Below are 20,272 nucleotides of genomic sequence, written 5' to 3' on the forward strand. Positions count from 1 at the left end.
TTACTTGAAGATAGAAATTGATGTATTGGTCAATTAAAATCAGAGTATGCCAGCACAAATCCAGTAGATTTCTTTGTTCCCTTACACCTTCTTTGCTTTACTTGGCTGGGTGGTAGAAAATAAGCATCTACACTTGATGTGCTCTGACCCAAACATTAACAGGAGTGATAATGCTTCTGAAGTCGAAATAGGTAAGCAGAACTATTATTTTAATATAAAATCTCAACACACTGGTCTTTTTTGGACATAACTATGAGAACACAATGACCAGCCTTACACTCAGAGGAAACTGGGTCTGGAAAGGACCTCAAAAACTCATCTGGGCCATCCTCCTAAGGTTCATGCCGGATTCAACTTGGCCTAGCTTGTTCCAGGATATTTAATTAATCTGTACTGAAGAATCTCTGATGTTGAAGACCTCATATGACCTCCCCTGCCTTCCCAGGCAGTCTCTTCTACTGCTCTCGCTCTTAGAATGTTTTCCTTAATGTCCAGCCCCAAACTTTTGTGCTGCAATTTTCTTTCTTGTCCCCCATACTTAAAACTGACCTTACCATAATGCTGGAGGGGAGGTGGGAGAAATGAATGAAGTGATTTTGGGGGTAGGAAAAGCACTTTGTGTGGGTGCAGGTTTTTCTGGCAAAGCTGATTTTTTGCAGGTACCATTTTTGTACTTCCGAGATGCTAGAACGGTCTCTTCCAGCTGAAACCTGCACAAATAGGCACAACTGTCCTTGCAAACCACTGCCAGAACAAATCTTATCTAAGTACACATTCAGGTAGTGTCAAGGCTTTGTATTTTTGGCTTCACACAAGCCTTAATCTGTATTTAATTTGAGAGAAGTTCTGGGCTAATGTCCCATAAGAAGTGAGAGTGGCAGGTCCCTTTTGCGTAAGTCCTTTCATTGGCCCGGGGGCTGTACTGAGTGGTATTTCAAGTAAAAATGTGTTAAGATGCTAAATATTGATAAAATGATAATGAGTGCATGACACTCACCATATCATGGGGAAGATGTGCTGGCCAGAGATACTGAGGCAGAATCAAATTGTACTCATGTATAAATTTCTCCGGAGGATATTCCTGAGCAGCCTTAGATCCATCAGGATTTGGGAGAACTGGAGTTATCCTTCCTGCTGTGAATGCCACATTTCCCCCTTCAGTTCTGGCTGAAGGGATTTCTAGACAGCACTGATGAGGGGTGTGTAGTTACACATCGTGAGGCCTAAGCAAAAAGGCCATTTTAACTCATGATTCTCGTTACTGCAGTTCAGTGGCTGGCAGAAGTCTTCGTGTCTATATCCACATCTGCTTGTTTTGTGTAATGACACACAGAGCTTCAGAGCAGATGTTTATATTTCAAAGCAAGATGCTTATATTTCTCCTTCACTCTGCTCATTATATGTGGGCAGAAACATTCCCTCTCCCGTGGGTTTGCAGAAGCACTTTGTCTCTGGGTATCTTTGTGTCCAGATAGAGAATAAAGAATGCCCTAAGGAATGTAGGGTGATGCCCATTACACTGACATCAAGAATATGTCTTTGCCCTTCTCACACTAGTCTGAGCTGAACCCATTAAAACATAATGATGCGCGTATACAGCAATCTTGCAGTAGCTGCTGAGATGCTCATTTTTTCCGAGTCCTCATATTATTGTCTCACCATGTAAAGTTTGTGTGCTACACTAGTCCACATTTTCCTGCTCTGTTTTTAAATGCTGGGAAATGTTTCTAAAGATGTTAGTGTTTTTCAGAGCTCACGGACTTTGATTATTCAACTGGCCAACCTTTGGGTTATGACTCAAATGTTTCTGAAGCGGTGTTGATGGAAAAATTCATGGAGCTGCTTTTGTCTCCTCCCTAGAGTACACACTATCACCACAGTAGAGATCTGGAGACTGACAGCTCAACATCTGGAACGACGTCGCTACCAAACTCTCTGAAAGAGTATTTAAACCAGAGAATTCAGATGCTTAGAGGCCATGAGAGAATTCTGTTGATTTGTAAAGAGCGGTCTTGTGCTCTGTTTCTAAGTGTTTTGACATATCTTCAGCTGGTATAAACGAGCATCATTCGTGAAAAAAAAGCTTCTTAAAAGTTCTTGAGAATTTGGCCACATATCAATGAAGTTTTTAAGCCAAAAAAAAAAAAAAAAAAAAAACCCAGGCATATCAGCTATGTTTGTCCTGGCATAGTATCTAATAGGTGTTTAGCTATCCTAACAGTACTATAGATCAGATTATTTTAGAGTTTGGGGGCTTTCTTTTAGTATTATAGTATTTTTTGATAAGTTGAGGCTATCCTTTCCCAACAACACTGGCATTTAGGTACCACTGATATCCATGACCCTTTCCTCAGTGCAGGACAGACTTAGCTAAGACACCTCTCTATTTTAAGGATCTAAAAATAACACATGGGGTCCATCTGCCTGCCATGCATAGGCAGAAAGCAGCCTTCTCCCTTCAGCTACTTGATGTTATCTTCAGCCTCAGGTTGTTATCTGGCTTCCTCTTAAGATCCAAAAATATTTGTTAAGAAACTAAAACCAATACCTTGCAGCAATTGTAGAGCTTCTGTAACTTATTTCCAGCAGCTTTATTAGGATGAATTTGTGTGTTATCCAGTGCTTGATCTGGTGGTGAGTATTATGGAGTAGCATACTTCATAAGATCATTTTAATTTTATGCTGTATTTTCAGGAAACCAATTCAGTTTGCAGGTTGTTGGTTTTTAACAGGTATTGAGGAAATGGGTGAGGAGTAACTGGGGCATCAATACACATTGAATTGTAGGTGTGTTATTAGATTATGTGAAAATCATTCCTGTTACAGAGTGAATGTTACAGCATCACTGCTTATCACATCCATTCTAGGATTTTTGAAGAATTCCCTGGTACTGTTATTTGTTATTGTCTGACAAGTACGGTCAGCATGGGGTAGGGTTATTTGTGCAGGTGGAGCCAGTTCTGGTACCCTTATTCACTGAAAGATAAACATAACTACTGCTAGAGTATGGATAGAGTTTCTGAAACATTAAATAACACATACTAGCAAAGGGATGCTTTGCATCCCTGTAGCTTGGTCAGGATGCTCTCCTAGCATTAGCTTGTCATCCTGGTGAAATTTATGTTTTGCTCTCTTGCCACCTGCTGATTATAACTGACGCGTGAGATACAAACATTCTGTTTCTGAAATACTAAATAAATGCAATAAAGTGGCTTCTCCACAAATCATTGACAAGATTTTAAAAAGCCCCAACACCTACCACACAAAATGCTGAAACGTTTTCATTTTTTATGTCTATTTTTAGTCTTGGAACTGAACCAAGTGATTATTCCCACTTACGGAACTGTGCCGGATCAGCAAAACCTTCATACTCCTGAATGGGTGGGTACTTCTTTACTTTAACTATGACTACCTGTAATTTTTTCTCATATAGATATGCAACAGTCAGTAGCTGTTCCGGAAGACTAGCATTCCTTTGCCTTTGCAGCACATGCAGTTCATCTGCGTGACTGAATCTGAGTTGCTCTATCTCTGTTTCACTAAAAAGTACCTGAAGTCATTGACTCAGATGTGAAAGTGCAGGTTGACACAGGCGCTGGACTCAAAAGTGACCAATATATATTCACTATAAACTGATACACACACATACACCTTCTCTCTACACATAATTTTGTACATGCATGTGTAGGATTTCTCTGTGTGTATGCAAGGATAAATAGTTATGAACACACCCTACATATAAACACACATACACTATAGAGTCCATACACAGCCAGGTATTAGTTGGCTGACATGTGAGTTCAGGACTCATTTTTACAGAAAGCCTGGAGACACCAAGAAATTCCTTACTCCAATCAGAGATAGAAGTGGCAAGAAGAAAAAAGACCTGGAGGTGTCCATTCCTTTTATCCAAAGCTCAGATTCCCCAGCTCGCCTAATGTTTTCTACAGCTAACAGGCTTCTGGCTCTAACTCAGGATCCGCTCAGATCTCATTTATCATTAAGGGCTGGCCAGTTGACCCCAAAAAGCCCTGCAATGGCACATGCTTTGTCAACCTTATGCCCAACTGGCATGCTGATACGTCCAATTTTCTTTTTTCCCCTAGAATGGTACAAGTGTGGTCTGCAGTTGCACAAGGAGATAGCTATAAGCCTGGATTAAAAAAGGTGTAAAATCATATACTTATCCTAAATCTAACAGAGCAACTCCATATAAATCAAAAAAAGCCTGTTCTGTGTTTTGTTACTCTAATGACAGAGGTTAGTGTCACTGGCTTTGGGTGTGTATAGGTTGTCTTTTCTATTCAAGCTACCTCTACAAGTGGATCAGTGTTACAGGAGAACAAGGCATAAAGAAACAGGATCAACAGTTTCAATAATTGCTCATTGGACCTATTAATTTTGAGCACCTAAGAGCTTCATGACAGTTTTCACGTAGAGAAATCATTCAAGAAAGTACTGTAATGGTGTCACGAAGTAATGTGAGCTGGAGCTGGTTCCCAGTCAGCCCCGTCCAAGGCATTGACATTTAAACTATCAGCTATTTACAAATAATTGAACCTGCCTGTGTGTTTCTTTACCACTGCCTACTAGATCCTGCTCCAGGAATGACAGCCTGCTACCGCTGCTACCGGTTATCCCTTTAGCTGCACAGAGGAGGTCTGTTATGACTGTGGAGGTCCAGGTCCTGCTGACTTCTCTGCCTATAAGGAAATATGTTATTTTCTTTATATGACTAGGAGAACATACAATACAATGAAGAGTGAGCTAAAAAGTTAAAAATTCAAATCAAGCATTCAGATTCAGGGGGTTGAATTAAGCCTGCCCTGTCTTATATGTAGATATTATGACTGGAGATGTTTAGATAATTTATTTTTCAGCCTGGCCACCAGACTGAAAGCTATTTCGATTCATATCAAACTGAAATGGGAAATAATCATGAAAGAAAGAGACAAAGGATTTCTGTGGTGTTAGTGCATTTTGAAAGCAGTGTAAATGAAGGGATAGATTCACTCTTCATTGCACCAAGGTGCACCAGAGCCTTGGGGAGCTGCTCTAGCAGCTCAGCTGGCAAAGTACTTGTCATAGTTATGGGTCAGGAGGGTTTGTTCTTGCCTCTGCTGTAGGAAACAAATACCCAAAGCACCAGGAAATGACTTTCCTTCTGGGAGCTGGATACCCTTACCTCCCCTGCCCCTGTCCCAGTGTTTTGCAGCAGGGTGTTCTTTGTTTGAAGCTGCTTTGGTCTCTGGAAAAATATTTAAACATTTTTTGGAGCATGAGGTGTAACCAAGAGCTTCCATTTCCCAACTGAGTGCCCTGACCAGGATGTTATAAAAATCCTTCTTAGACTCTCTGTGGTTCAATGAAATTTTTTTTTTCTGTATTTATATGATGTGAAATAGCATCAAAACAGCTAGAATGTCATATACCTTGTGGTTAGAACAGTCTCCTCCGAGCAGTCTTGGTAGAATTTATTTTTATTTCTACTGAAAATCGACTGTCAAAATCAATTTTTATTTTTGGTTACTCATGTTTACCAGCAGTTGTAATTTCTGCTCAGTTTTAGCAGCATCTTTTCTGCACTGCTCCTTCCGAGTCAGGTCTTCCTTGTCAGCCGCTGGGCAGTTTCAGTGGGGTGGAGGGGCCAGAAAGATAAAATTGAGATCTACTGAGCCTGTCTGTGAAATGGATGAGTGCTAACTGTAGCTAGAAATGGAAACTAAATAGGAAGCCTAACCTTAAACGATTGAATAGAAGGAAAATACTCCACCTGTTGTCTAAACTTAGATCATGCTTTGCAGCTGGAAGTATTCTGGAAATTTGATTTGATTTTGCAAGTCGTCCTGGAGTAGCCAGGACTAAGTTACTGGTTAATAAAAATGGTCCTGTTCTTCTCATTGTGCCGTCTCCAATTAGAGGATCACATGCTAAGTTTGCCACAAGATCCCTGCCTCATCTGGTACAAGTAGGACATTAATCTCCAAAAAGCCCATATTCTGCGAGAATGTTGTTTGTAGTACTTCAGCATGGTGTAAATGTGGCAGGAAGGAATGTCCAGGGAAGGAATGAAAGGCTCTTACAACTAGAGAAACTCAGTCCGGTCCTAGATAATTGGATTTTATCCCTGCTCCTGCTACAGGGTTTCTGTGCGAGACTTGCAAAGTCACATCCAGCTTTTGTTTATTTCCTGAGTGTCAAAGGGGAACATCTGTGGCCCTGTTTGCATTAGTTCAAAATAGTCACATACGGACCTGAAAGTGAGTGCATTGCTCTTTGAAGAGAGAGAATTGCTGAGCTCTCTGGAAAGATTTCACTGTCCTGGTGTCTCAAGCTGGAACCCCAAATTTAGAAGACAGTCAATAGGTTTTAGCATTGCTCTCTAGATACCTTATGTGATCACCATTAAAATGAGGGTTATACTGTTACTTTCTCTCCTGGGGGACCTTGTAAAATTAAACTTCTCAACATTTGTACAACACTGAGATTCTATGAGGAGAGTACCACAGGCATAGTCAGAAGGAAATCCCTATTTTAAGCATTCGGACTATTTAGATGAGGTGTAACAAAAAAAGGCATTGAATGAAGAAGATAATAAGGAGTATTCTGTAACTACTACAAGGAGGGTAGAAGTATGGCATGTGGTTGTACAATTAAGTCATGTATCATAAACAGTATGTACAAGGAAGACAAAACTGCATAGAGAGCATTCATTCAAGCCTTTTCCAGTTCTCAGACGTTTCATTTTGCAGGCTGATCTGCTTTATAGGTAGATAGTTTGAATTTGGATGTAACAGTAAGATTTTTTTTCTTGAGAGTCAACATCTGCAGAGGGGAGGATAACTTCTTCAAACTGTCTGTTACTGCTGCCCCTCAAATACAATTTCTGCAGTGAGAAGGCTTCAGGGAAGTCTGAAAGAGTGATTTTCCCAACTCCTGCATCCCAGGAAAAGATGGGAGGTGCTGAAAAGTAGGTTTTCAGCAGCGTACAGTCTTCACCTTTCTTTAAAAGTAAGTCCGTTTGGTCTCTCTCTAATCAGGAGTGACTGGAATTCCTTCTGCAGCCAGCAGCGACCTGACGCTCAGACAGGAAGTCAAGTGGGTGTCTGGTCCAAACTTAGCTCAGGGGACAAGGCATCCCGATGCCTGGCCGGTTACCAACCGCTTTCTGCTGACAGAAATGTGCGGCTGTAACGATGCCCCGTATTTTTCTACTTTGCCTTTAGCCTCAGTTTATTTCAGTTTGTTACACAGCAAAAATTTCTTTGCATGTTGAGGAAGTGAAAAAAAAAAACCAACCCCACCTTCTTCTGATTAAGTGCTTGCTAATAATCTCATTGTTGCTAAAAACAGAACTAAAACAGTCCTCTGTTGTTATTAGCAAATATGAGTCACAAGGAAAAACGTTAAAGACATAACAGTTTTATGGCCCTACGGAGACAGACCCACATTAGCATGTGATATGCAAATAAACTTATATCTTCCAGAAGTATCTTATATATTGTATATATATATATATATCTCTTATATCTTCCAGAAGTAAATGCTTGTGTTGGTCTTAATGTCAGAGAGTTGTCTCTATTGGTCACTCAGAACATAAAGTAATAAAAGATCTTGTTATATAGCTGTGACAGTAAGAAGAACTTTATATTTCTGCAACATTTTCTTCAGATGATCTCAAAGCACTTTACAGATAATTATGTTTCATGATACCCTGGTAATATAATTTGTTTCCTTTTTATTTACTTGATTTGAAGTTTCCTGAGGCCTGTAGAGAGAAATAACTGTGCTCCTAAACAGGCAGTCTGAAATTTTCACCTACGTAAAACCCACAACTGAAGTGTAACCTGCGGGTCCCCCGCAAGACTGTTGCCGTGCTCCGGCGGGAGGATTTTTTGCAGGTACCTGTCAGCAGAGGCGATGTTACACAGGCTCTGCTCTGCTCCCTTGTTTCCCAGAACTGATTTATTCCCTGGCATGCTGCAGGAAGCTGTTTTGAAGCATATCTGAAAATTATGTGAGGTCGCAGACAAGTAGTTTATCCCTCCAGTAATGATTACATTTGGTGCTATTGACAGTCACACCAAAGGCTCATGGGGACAAAATAAAGCACTTTTATCCTTCCAGTTAGATAAGTCATTCCTGCAGAATTTCTTGTTCTTTAAAAAAAAATCAGCTTACAATACTGTGCTTGTTCAGAGTGTAGTAAAGAATAAATAACTGCAATTCCTGAGCAGATATTTTTCTTCACGCTTGCCTCGGTGCTGCCCTTCCCACCACTACCCCCACTGAATGTTTAACAATGTAATGCCCAGAGAAGCCCGGAAAAGTGAAGACAGGTTTCTTCGTAACGCCACCGTTTTTCCTCCCCTGGCGCGGAGCATCGCTGCTGCTGAAGGGAGCTTTCCACTGGCGTGGTCTCCTTTCGCCTCCCGCCGCAGGCATCACGTGTAGCCATGGCTACCGGAGCGGTCTCAAGAGTAAGACACGACAACTCCCCTCAGATACCGGCGAGCCAGCCCGGTTATACGTGCGGAGGAGCACGCGGTAGTCTTCCTCCTGAGGAGCTCTGAGTCAAGGGGCTGAGGGTCGGGGCCATGATGCTGTCACTTGAAGTCACACCGGTTACCTCAGCCTGCGTGGAGGGGCAAGCTCGTCTTCGTGGCCAGCTTGTCCCTCCTCCGAGTGCCACTCTGTGCCGGGGGCTGGGAGAGCAGATGCTGTTTACCGACGACTGCTTGTGCCGGATTAGCAAAGAGCGCGGGAAGCTCCTTATTCCTTGGCCGCGGGGGGCTGGAGTCGGGGAGGACGAAGGGGAGGTGTGTAAATGTGCGGGGCAGAGGGCCGGCAGCGCGATTGATGGCATCAGGGCAGCGCTTCCCAGCTCCAGCTGCGCGTGCGTCCTCTGGAAGCGAGGACCCAAGCAGCGGGTCTGTAGAACGAGGCGTTTGGCGCTGAGGAGGTGGTGTCTGCATTATACACGTTTCTGGGCTTTTTTTGGCTACCTCCAGTCTCATTCCTTGGAGCGAAGAGCCACTGATGCTCACCCGACCTGACCCTGCTCTGAACTGAAACGCAGAGGTACACCCACATGAACATGGCCATCCTGCCTCTAGGCTAGCCCACGTAGGTGTAACCTAAGTGTTCCAAAAAGCCTTATCCACGGCCAGGTCCTCCTCTCCGTCAGATTCCTTCTGTTAATAAAGCAGCTAATAGTTCCCTGTCTCTCAGTGGTAGGCAAGCGGTTGATTGTACAGCACCTGGAGAGTTCAGAAGCGCCACGGAGTATGTGCTAAATATAATTAGTGTTTTACAGCTAAATGTATTATATTTTTTTATTTATTAATGATGTTAATCAATATTAACCTGCTGTCCACTAGGGTATTATTATAACATTAGAGTGCACAACCGATTGCCTCCGTCAGTACTTAAAATGTGATTATGCTGAGGCTAAGAAAATTAGAAAGTGCAGTAAACAGACCCGGCATTTGTTTCTTCTAAAACAAAGAGGTATCAATGGGCCTGTTCATTATTTTGGGTTATAATTTGCTACTGATACTTAAGAAAAATTATGTATTGGAATTTCAGCCTCATTAACTTATGTGTCTATGTACACAAGCTTGTGTGCATTTGTATGATAATAACATTTGTAATACTGTCAAATAATATTACATATTTTTTAGAAAACAAACATTGTCTCAAAGGAATTATTAACTATAGAGTACAGCACATCTTTTTTGGTTTCCAGTCTTGTTTTTCCCCTGGTAATTATATTGAATAATATATGATTTTTCATTACAAACTATCCAGTAGGGATTACAAGATACGCCACACATCTCAGTTAATGTGACTGTCGGAACCTTAACTATTACATTACCATTTGCATTTTACTTCTTACTTTTAATTGAGCTACATTTAATGTTACACTACAATTTATTTGTGTGGGTCTTAATCTTGATCTCTTAAGTATTCCAGCTTAATGAGTCAATTCTTTATTATTTTATTGATATATAATGTGTCTATGGATAGGTCAATTGAACAATGCCCTTGTGATTAAAAGCAATAGAGATTACGTTTAAGAAGTTAGTTTCAAAAGTGTGAACTTCTGGCTCTCTGGATTCATGCAGTCCAATATTGATTAATCTTTCAGCTATATTCCATTATCTATATGCATAGTTTGAGACAGACAGACAGATAGATAGATAGAAAGAAAGAAAGCAATCAAGATGTAGGTATGTGGTAACATGTATATACTCATGTGGATGACCACGTATGTAAGTAAATGCATGAGTCAGAATACTGATTAACAGGCAGTCTTTTGTCTGGTTATTGACAATTCTGTTAAGCCAGTTGTCACTAAGTTACATACTAGTTTTATAAGCTTAGAGGAGACTACATTTAAAGGAAAAGTACTTAAATGGTAAAGTTATGCAATCACAAATTACGATCAAAACTTGATAGATCAAAACTTGATCTGATGTTTGCTGTCTGCCATTTCTTTTCTATCCTGTGGATAGGTCATATAGGAGAAAGAGCTAAAAGCTGGAGTGAAAAAAACTCAAAGCTATTACTGCTTTTACGCTTTCAAGTGCTTGAATTTCACAACTAAACTCTGTCTCTTTAAACAGAAGTTATTATAAATGCTGTTTCTAAGATTCAAAAGACGAAGAGGCCCAATTAAAAAAACTTCTGGCTTATGCAGCAGCAACACTTCCCCTCCTTATTCATTATCACAAGGTTTGGGCTCTGTGTTTCCAGCATTGCAACACGGAGCAATTTTAGCCCTGGGCAGAGCCTGCTGGGGTCCCGGGGGAGAGCAGCGGCTGCGGGGCTGGGCTCGGTGCCTGCTGGGCTCCGTTCCCTCACCTCCCAACCTGTCTCCCAACAGGGGCCGTTGGCTGTCGTTGATGCTTTCCTCCCGATGGGAATCTAGTCAACGTGAAATCATCGTGATTATATTGTAAATGAGACTGGAAATGGTCGCAGCAGGGCTCCATTTTACACCCATGGCTAGTCCTCAGCAGGAGGAAAACTTGTCAGGGTCAAGTCTGATTGCTTGATGGGACTATGCCAACGCTAGCACTCAAGAATTTAGAAGAATTTCTGCGCAAGCCCATCTGTGACTTGCTTTAGGTGATACTCAGTGTCATTGTGGTCTGGTGATGCCATCTGAAAGTTTAAAGCAATTTTTTTCCTAAAACTTTCTTCACAGTGTTCAGTTGTATGTTGATTTGGTGACTGCCTAGGTAGTTTCTGAAAGCTAGGCCAGATTGTGAAACCAACATAGAATATACGTGTATATTGGCCTTATGTCAACGTGCGTGTGTGTGTGTGTATATATATATATATATATGCATGTATGTATGTCAGCAGCTGCTTGCTGTCAGGTTTGTCACAAATCTCTAGGCACAGGTGGGATTCAAAGATAACTGTTCTAACCAAGAATCTGCTCAGACTGTTTGAAGCAACTAAGTTAACAGGACCTCTTTGCAGCAGATCCTAGCCTTTGCACATACAACATAAAAAAATAGTGAGCTTAATAACTCCCCTGAGTTTATTTAAACTATGGAAATTTTGTTGTAATTAAGGGGAGACACATCTTGGTTGACTGTTTTGGCTCAGCCAATAAACAGTAACAAAGTAGTCCACAGCGAGAGGTTTAGAATAAGACTCCTGGGAAATTTTGTTTTGGAAACACTGACACATGTGGTTCCTAAAACATTGTATGCTCCCTGGAACTGGGGTGCTCCTGACTGAAGACTGGCATTCTTCTCAGTTTTATCACAGTTGAAGAACAACCATTTCAGTCCACACTTAAGGGGTCTCTGACACCCTAACTACATTTCCATGTGCTTTTCTGTGGACCGGACATCCCAAAACTCCCCAAACTGGACCTGGCATCCCTCATGAAGTTTGGTCTGCACTGACAGGGAAATTTCAGGGATAGGACATCTGGGAATCTATTCCATGTCCCCAAAGGCACAGCATGTTCAAGAGATTATTCTGGCTCCTTTTGCCCAGCCTGATCCTGCCCTGGGCCACCCTGCATGCCCAGCTATCTGGAAGCCAAGGCTCCTCTGTGGTTCTCTATGGGACTCTTGCCACCTTTGGAGATCTTACCATCTCTAATGCAATGCCGAGTCCCATTTCAGACATTTGATATCTATCAACTTCAGTTGCACTGCCCTCATTAACACCATGGAGGGATTTGGCCAAGTACCTGAGAGTTTGGTTCTCATTACATGACAATTCTGATAACGTTACAGCTATATATTACCTGAAAGAAGGGGTTGTTACATGTGACAGTGCCCTCAGAGTGCTCTAAGAAACTACAAAATCATTACTCGAGGATTCAGGTTCCCCCGTCATCAGTGTCTGTATCGTTTCACACATGAAATAACACATTAAGATGTTATTACTGGATATGACAATCTATCCTACTTTCCTCCGGGGAGTAGATAATGGCTTATGGATATATTAATCCTTTTGATTTTGGCATATATTATAACATGATGGATGTGTGGCGTACAAAAATGTTTTTTGGTTGCTGAGATGTTGCGAATGAAAAGGGAAATAAATCCACATAGGATGTGTCCATTTTGAGAGTTCATCTGCAGCCTGGTCATGTTCTTTGTTCTCTGGGCAATGATGGGTTTGGGTATTAGGGTCCATGAAATTACTGGGCTTTTTGTTTTGGGTTTTTTTTAATTGCAGTGATGCTTAAACTTCTGGTGGGTAAGGAGACAGATGGGAACGCACTAATTCTGAGACTCCCATTAGGCAACAACATATCTTGTAGATAGACTATCTAACATTGTATCCATGATGGCATGCAAATTTCTTGACAGATGCATTGTTCGGGAATGGTTCTGCATCCCAATGCTCCTCCCATTGCCAAAAGCTAATATGCTATTTTTAAAGAACAAAATTAGGTCAAAGTTCTGCTGTTCTTATGTCATGCGGAGACCTCCCAACTTTTTTTCTCCATTCTACTCCATGCTACTTTTGTTGTCACTTTGGTGGTCTTCATGTCTGATGTGTTGAGTTTCTCTGTTCACTGAAATACTGTGTAACAGGAGGCAAGTAAGGTACCGACAAGTAAAGTTCTTCATATTAACCTATCCTACCTGCCTTCCAGGCTGATTTTGATGATAAGCCTGACTCCTTGTTCTTCAACGATGGGCAGCGAAGAATTGACTTTGTTTTGGTATATGAAGATGAAAGCAAAAAAATGACTCATAAGAGGAGTGATCGTAAAAAGCAAAAGGTAAGTTATTTTCAGGATAAATCTGAATCATTTGTTGGGTGTTAAGAGCAGTAGGCAGAAAGGACAGTAGTGCCCTCACGCAGAACGGCAATTGCATTGCCCTGTCCTAGGAGTACTCTTGGGAGCTGGGAGACTGAAGCCCATCAAACTGAGCAGGGAGCAGGGGTGAGCTTAAGCCAGCAGACTGCTGTGTAAATGGGCAGAGCACTGCACATCGTGTCTGTCAGTGCGTGCTAGGTGACCTCAGAGCATCCTCCTGGGACGGAATCCTTCAGGAGATGTGAGCAGAAAAATGCTAGTGTCAGGTTCCCAGTTAGAATTAGACACCCTGATCTTCAGACTAGGGCAATTTTCTGTACCTACAGTGATTGAATTAGGTCCCTAATGGACTTTAGTATTAAAATCAGGGTATTCAGAGGAACCCATAGAAGGAGCAGCTGACCAGGTGCTCCAGATCACAGTTATGAACATAGCTGCTGACATTCTGCCCAATAAAGTACCTAAGTCATTTATGGGAAATAACTGTATGTCACTTTACCATCAGAATTTCTCCCTGTAACACTCCTTCCCTTGACACTTCGACAGCTTGGCCCCCCCTTAGGGACCTTGCAAAAAATCTCTGACTCTAGGCAGTGACTGCTTGATGCTCCTTAACAACTATGAACGACAATCATAGATTATTTTTAACTATTATTTTTTTAATTATTTCAGTAGTTCTATCAGTGAACTACATTCATTATGGCACCCAGGGCCACAAAAACAAGCTCAGCCATGCCATTGAGCTATTGTAATTGTGAACTGCCTGAGAAATATCCATCCACGGGATTGTAGTCCCCTTGGCATCTGCGCTTTCCCACCCACCCGCTTCCTTCTCTGATTTAGCAACTCTCCATGTTCCAACAGCAGCCTCTGGTAGCGACAGGCAAGGACAAAGATAACACTGATAGGACCTCATATGCAAATAATAATTTGCAGTTAGGAAAGAGAAGAGTAGGAGTAAAAAGGCCTGTACTAAGTTGGTTGATATTCATTACACAGTGTTGTCGTTGGCATTAATGGGGCAGCCATAAGGAATGTCGTTAGTAGGTTTTGAGGGAGTCCTGCAGTGGGTGGATGTTGCATTACACGTGATCACAGGATCAGCAATAAAAATTAATTGAAAGAGGTAATTAGAAACAAAAAGCTGCCCCTTTGGAAACAATTGTTTTTATCAATTAGCATTTTACATTTATGTTTTTAATATTTGGCCATTGCCCAAATATACTTAAAAATATAATGAGTGTCTTTTCCAAACAGTGATGGAAATTAAATGTGAGCAATGGAGTAGTATTTTTAATGCAGCATTAATGTTAGGACATTAACCAGAATGAAACCATGAATAATTAGACCAGGAGATTGTGGGTAATGCGCTAGGTGCTTGCAAAAAAAGTTTACTTTCAAAGGTCTCAGTCCTACAAGGATCTGCAGCCACACTGAATCTGTGGTGTGCTGAGGAAGAAGAAGCGGTCTACCTACACGCAACAAAGGTGAGAACGAGAGTATATGAGACTAATGGTCAGACAAGGTGAAGACTGAGTGGCTGGAGAGCAGCTCTGTGGAAGAGGCCCTCATGGTCTTGGTGGACAGCAAGCTGAACAAGAGCCAGCTCTGTGGCCTGGCAGGAAAGTGGCCGACAAAGTCTGTATGGACAGAAGTACTGCCAGGAGATTGAGACGCGTCATTGGGGTGACATGGATATGTCGGAAGGAAGCTGAAAACAGCAGTGATAGCAGTTTTCAGAGCCAGGATTTCCATGGACAGGGAGAATGTGAAGCCATAGGGGTACTGTGGAAGGTGTAGGCAAGAATTTTGATACTGGGAATGCATACAGTGCTGAAAGGGCAGTAGAAAGCATAGAAGGAGATAAGGATGAAGAAGTGGCAGTTACAGAGGACTTCCAAGGACAAGAACAAAGGATACAAGTGTGATGACACTGAGCTGGAGAACTAATGAAAAAACCCAAAGTTGGCCATGAAACAGACAAAACACTACACATAGGGTAAAGTACCAGAGGGCACTGAAAGGTGGAGGAAGGAGAAGAGGGAGCAAGGAGAGAATTTTTTTCAATGAGTCTGTCACATAAGCTGAAATGAGTCACCTGGTCATAACCAAACTCCTGTGATACAACTCAGAAGTACTGGCTCCCTCTCTCTAAAACCTCACAGACAGGTGTCGGCAGTTTAGAAATGCATTTCTAAATCTATTGTTGGAGGAACAGTCTCTTAAAATGTGAATAGATGTAAGCTTTCTAACTTTTTAGGATGGGATGGGTGCAGGTCAGCTCCAAGCACACAAACGCGTTAGTCATCTCAAAGACAGAGAGGTCCTTTGCTCACTTGAGATCACTTGCCATGCAAGTGGAAGAAGCTGTATGTGCTGCAAATCTTCATTCCCTAAGCAAAGGCTGCACAGACATTGGCAGCACCGATAATATTTTTCTTCCTGTACCTCCTCCCGAGTGGGATGCAGGACGCTGCCTTGGGACCTACCTTACACTCATACTAGGAGTGAAAGGAGAGAAACTGAGAAGTAATAAAGAAAAAAATGTGAATAGAATATTTGAAACTAAGAAACAAAACACATATACCTTATGTCTGAGATGGAAAGGAAGGTGACATTTATGGTACAGTTTTGCATCCTTGGAATTCCAGGAAGGGAATTAACATTTTAGCCTACCACAGTTCCCAGAATGGTGTGGGGATGATGTTGCCCAAGATACATACAAGTCTTATCAGTGTTGGCATAAAACCTACTTGATAACTTGTCCTACTACACTCTTGTTTATTTGGTTGTATTTTTTTCCGGGGCAAACGACTTCTACCCTTGTGACGAAATACAACCAAAATGAGGAGTATTGCCATTTACTATCAGCTTTAAATACTGCAAACATCACTGTCTGTCTCTGATCAATGATGAACTGAAAATGCCAAATTTTATAAGCAGTATCTTGTGTAATTCAAGGTGCTTTAAGCCTGAATAGGTTCCTTGCTCCTGCTATTGTTTCTTTGACTCCCCTGACAGTTTTATAGAGCTATTATCCAGAGCTTTATTGTTCACAGAATTTGGAAACTCCAGCTTATTAAAGGATAGCAGATCCAGTGAAGTCTGTTCTCTCCTCACCTCACTGAGGTCAGCAGCAAGGTCTCCACTGGCCATGTGCAACGTTACAGGTCTGTGAATTGTAGGGACCAGGAGTGTAGTCGCTGAGACAAATTCTGTCTGATGCACACTGCACCCCATCTGATTGCATGACGTGGAAGTTGGGGCAGAATTTAAATTGTCAGTGGACATCTATAGGTCTACATATCTGAAGTGAAAAGTTTTGGGTGCTGCACTGGGTGGCTTTGTATGATACTGAGAGTAGAGGAGTCCCCAAACACTTACTGAATTTTGTCAGAAGGATTTGAAAATCAGACCTAGGTATCCAATTTACTGGATTCAGAGAAAAAGGGCACAGATCCACCTATTATTCTGTAGCAAGGGAAGAATCGGGTCCTGGGACTATCATTATATTTGATTTGAATGGCTTTCTGTCCTTTTTCAAAAGAATTACATGAGTGTAACTGAGAAAATGGCCCAGCATTAAATTTATATTCATTAGCAGTATTCTTGGGAAAACATCTCAGAGGACAGAAGGAAATAACTTGGCTAAAAGCATGGGGGTGATTTGGATAGAGGGAACAAAACTATGGGATTCTGAAGCTCTTGGAGATGTGCAGTGGTGCTGTGCTTCTCTCATTTTCATGTGTTTCTGAAATCTGGTTTAAAGGAGGCAAAGTCAAACTAATGAAATGACATCCTCATGGAAGTTTCTAACATAATTTACAGATCCAAAAGTCAGCAGATAAGATTCATATATGCAACTCAATTCAAACTCCAAATGTTTTTAAGTCAGTATACAATTAATTTTGCAAGCACTAGCAAAAATCAAACTCTCAGGAGCAGATTCCAGAAACTGTACCTTGCAAGCAATTGAAATTCCTGCCCAAAGCATGTTTTTTAAACCTACAATTTATGTACCTTATTTGTCAGGATAGGTTACCATCAGAATAGAAATTAAGTATCACCAGTCTTTCCAGGAATGCTCCAAAATGCCAGTTTTATCCATTGAGGTCCTCAAGGAGCTTACTGTTGAAAGTTAAAGGGTTAGCACCAGAAAGGTGAATTCAAAATAAATCCATGCAGAATGTCATTCTAGTCCATCTGCTTCCCTCCAACAGAAATAAACAGAAAAACTGTCAGTAATTTAAGTAGGAATGTGGGCAAAACCTTCATTTCCAGCCATGAAGTAATCTGTGCTTTACAGAAATAGATTTTTTTCCCAAATTAAATGAAAACTGTAATTCACAGAGAATATTACATGCATGTCACGCATCTTTTTTTTTTTTTTTAAGTAAGCTCTGACGGAGAACTCCAGCAGGGCTAGAGAAGTTTGTCTTCATAAGCAAACAATGAAGAGTTCCTGCCTCTAGACTTACTTAGTTTAGATAACCAACACCAAAAAAAAGCTTGGATAACCTTTCAAAAACTTAATTGTACTTCTCCCACTGTTTAGCATGTGTCATACCCAACCCCAAATTTTTACTTCTTTGCCTAATGGGTGGAAGGAAGGATGCCAGAAGGATGGGAAGACAAATGGAAGGAGGGAGTTACTCTGAAGTTACTGCATACATTCATAGGACCAGAAATGGGTCTTTCCAAACAGGGTGACTAGAAGCCACTGTTGACAGCAGGGCTAGACTGCAGTATTGCCAGTTCTGTGTGGTCATGAATCAGGTTTCAGAAAATCACGAGTCTGCCTTAAAATCAGAGGGTATCTAAGAAAATATGTATTTGGAGTTCTTTGGGTTTACTTTTTTTGTGTCAGCCTTTATAGCATATTATGCTTCACATTTTTGTGATTATCTTCAAACACAAGGGAAAGAAGCTTACAGAAGCAGAGCTTCTCAATCAATTAATTTCCTGATGCTGACAGCTGGGACTTTCAGGAAAGCTTCCAAACACCATCAAAGAAACTGTGAGAGTTGGCAGCTAATATTGATACAGTGATCCTCTCCTCTCCACCCCCTTTAGCTGATTTCCATGGGGGAGGCTTTGGGCCCCATGCTCTTTCTCTTACTGGCTGTGATTTATCTGTTGCCTGTCAGGTAAAGCAGAGGTGGCTATTCAAGCACTCCTTCCTTGTTAGGGTTTTTCCCCTGAAGCCACACAGATATTGTTGTGGAGAACTTTTCTCTTTGTGCAAAAGAAACTAAACAAAGATAGGAGTTGGCGTCCTTCTGTCACTGTAATCAAAGCAAGTGCTCCCTACTATTTATGAAACCCAGAGAAAAAAACTGTTAGTGGTCTGCCACCAGTTTCCAGACCCACAATCTTGTTAGTCTCCTCAGCTTGGCAAGACAGTCACCAGACATTGAAAGGATTATGGTGAAAAAGTAGCTCCCAAGACCTAACCCTCTACATGCCTGTAATACTTGGCATTTACTTACACTATGCTTTCACTTTCTTAAGATTGTATATGATTATGCATTCTGTAGTGTCTTAGTCTTTTGGCTAGCCATTCAGTCATCAAAATCTATGTCAGGTTTAGATCAGCAGCATTGCCATGATTACATTATTATTACAACTTAGCCTTGCAGGTAGCTGAACAAAATGCCGGATACTAAAATAAACTTTGGACAGTCTCCACCTTCCAGCCTAATAAGCTATCATATCTTTATGCTGTATTCCCCAGCCAAGGCAAAACCACTATAGACTCCTCTGGGTAAAAGTCTAGCTCCTCCATAGATCATCATGCGCATAATTCAATCATTTATATAAAATAGCAAAGCCCCTAATTAGCAAAGCCTCCCAGGGGCTTCGTTTCTCACTACTTGCATTAATGCATTATTAGAAACCTTAATATTGTCAACATTCCTCTAAGATTTTGAGGGCAAAATTAATTTGGGGAACTCCTTGCCATAATAAATTATTAAAGCAATCTGAATGGTAAGATTTAAAAAAAATAATAATAATAATTAGACTTCTACAAATGAGAATTGCCCTGCATCCATCTTTGTGCTATTTAGGAAGAAATGAAACAGGTATTTAGCCCTCCGCCTTTTTTATTTGCTGAAACAAAGTAGAATTCAGGTTGAAATATTTTCATGACTCAGTATTATTCACCTTACAAAGAACCACGTGAATATGGAAGAAGCAAAGAGGTAGGATGAAATGGCAAAAGAGTTAATAATGGAGTAACAAACAACTCCTGCATTGTGTACTACATATATTAATGATCTGGTAAGGGGATTGTGTTATGATATAACACAAATTGTAGAGGAAATCATTATGTAGTTTACTCAGAAGCCAGATGACTCTGAACCTTCAGCTTTGAAGGAGAATGGAGAGCACTATTAGCTATGAAACATTGAAAAATGCAAGGAAGTATGTTACTGCAAGGCAAAAACTCATTCAGATTTGGGATTCTAAGTTAGTGCTGTTAGTACAAGGAAGAGACTTAGATGTCACAGGAAACAGCTATATTAAGTGTCCTCTTCAAGGTTCAGCTACCATCAAAATTCTAGATAATAGAAAGGATTACATATATACAATACGTTATAAATATGCATACTACATATATATATATACATATACACACACAATGTTATATAAACAATGAAAAATATAAAGAGCATTATACTGTCACCAATAAACAACTGGATTAATGGGACATGGAGAGATACCTCTATGAAGAGTGCTATCAAAGTTTGGGATTGTGGTTTTATCTTGAGAAAAGAGAAGAATAAGGAGAAATGTGGTAAGTAGTGATGAAAGAAGAAAACTGTTTGAAAAAATTGGCTCTTCTGTCCCTAACCTGAGAAGGAGGTGATATTCACTGGAATAAAAAGGCAGAAGATCAAAACAGATCAAAGAAATACCTTGTAACAAAATATGAAACTAGTCCATGGTGACCATTGCCACATG

General features: G+C 40.9%; 1 protein-coding gene across 2 annotated transcripts in view; it reads left to right on the top strand.

Moving 5' to 3' along the window:
- The window catches only part of ANO6 (anoctamin 6), an 83,061-nt gene that overhangs the window by 25,694 nt on the left and 37,095 nt on the right, over window positions 1-20,272 (top strand). For both annotated transcript variants that reach the window (XM_030015868.1, XM_030015869.2), the window contains exons 2-3: window positions 3,305-3,381; window positions 13,139-13,267. In XM_030015868.1, coding sequence (XP_029871728.1) covers window positions 3,305-3,381; window positions 13,139-13,267 — 206 coding nt within the window. The remainder of the gene's footprint in view (window positions 1-3,304; window positions 3,382-13,138; window positions 13,268-20,272) is intronic.

The sequence above is a fragment of the Aquila chrysaetos genome, chromosome 5 (assembly GCF_900496995.4).
Source record: "Aquila chrysaetos chrysaetos chromosome 5, bAquChr1.4, whole genome shotgun sequence".
Lineage (NCBI taxonomy): Eukaryota > Metazoa > Chordata > Aves > Accipitriformes > Accipitridae > Aquila > Aquila chrysaetos.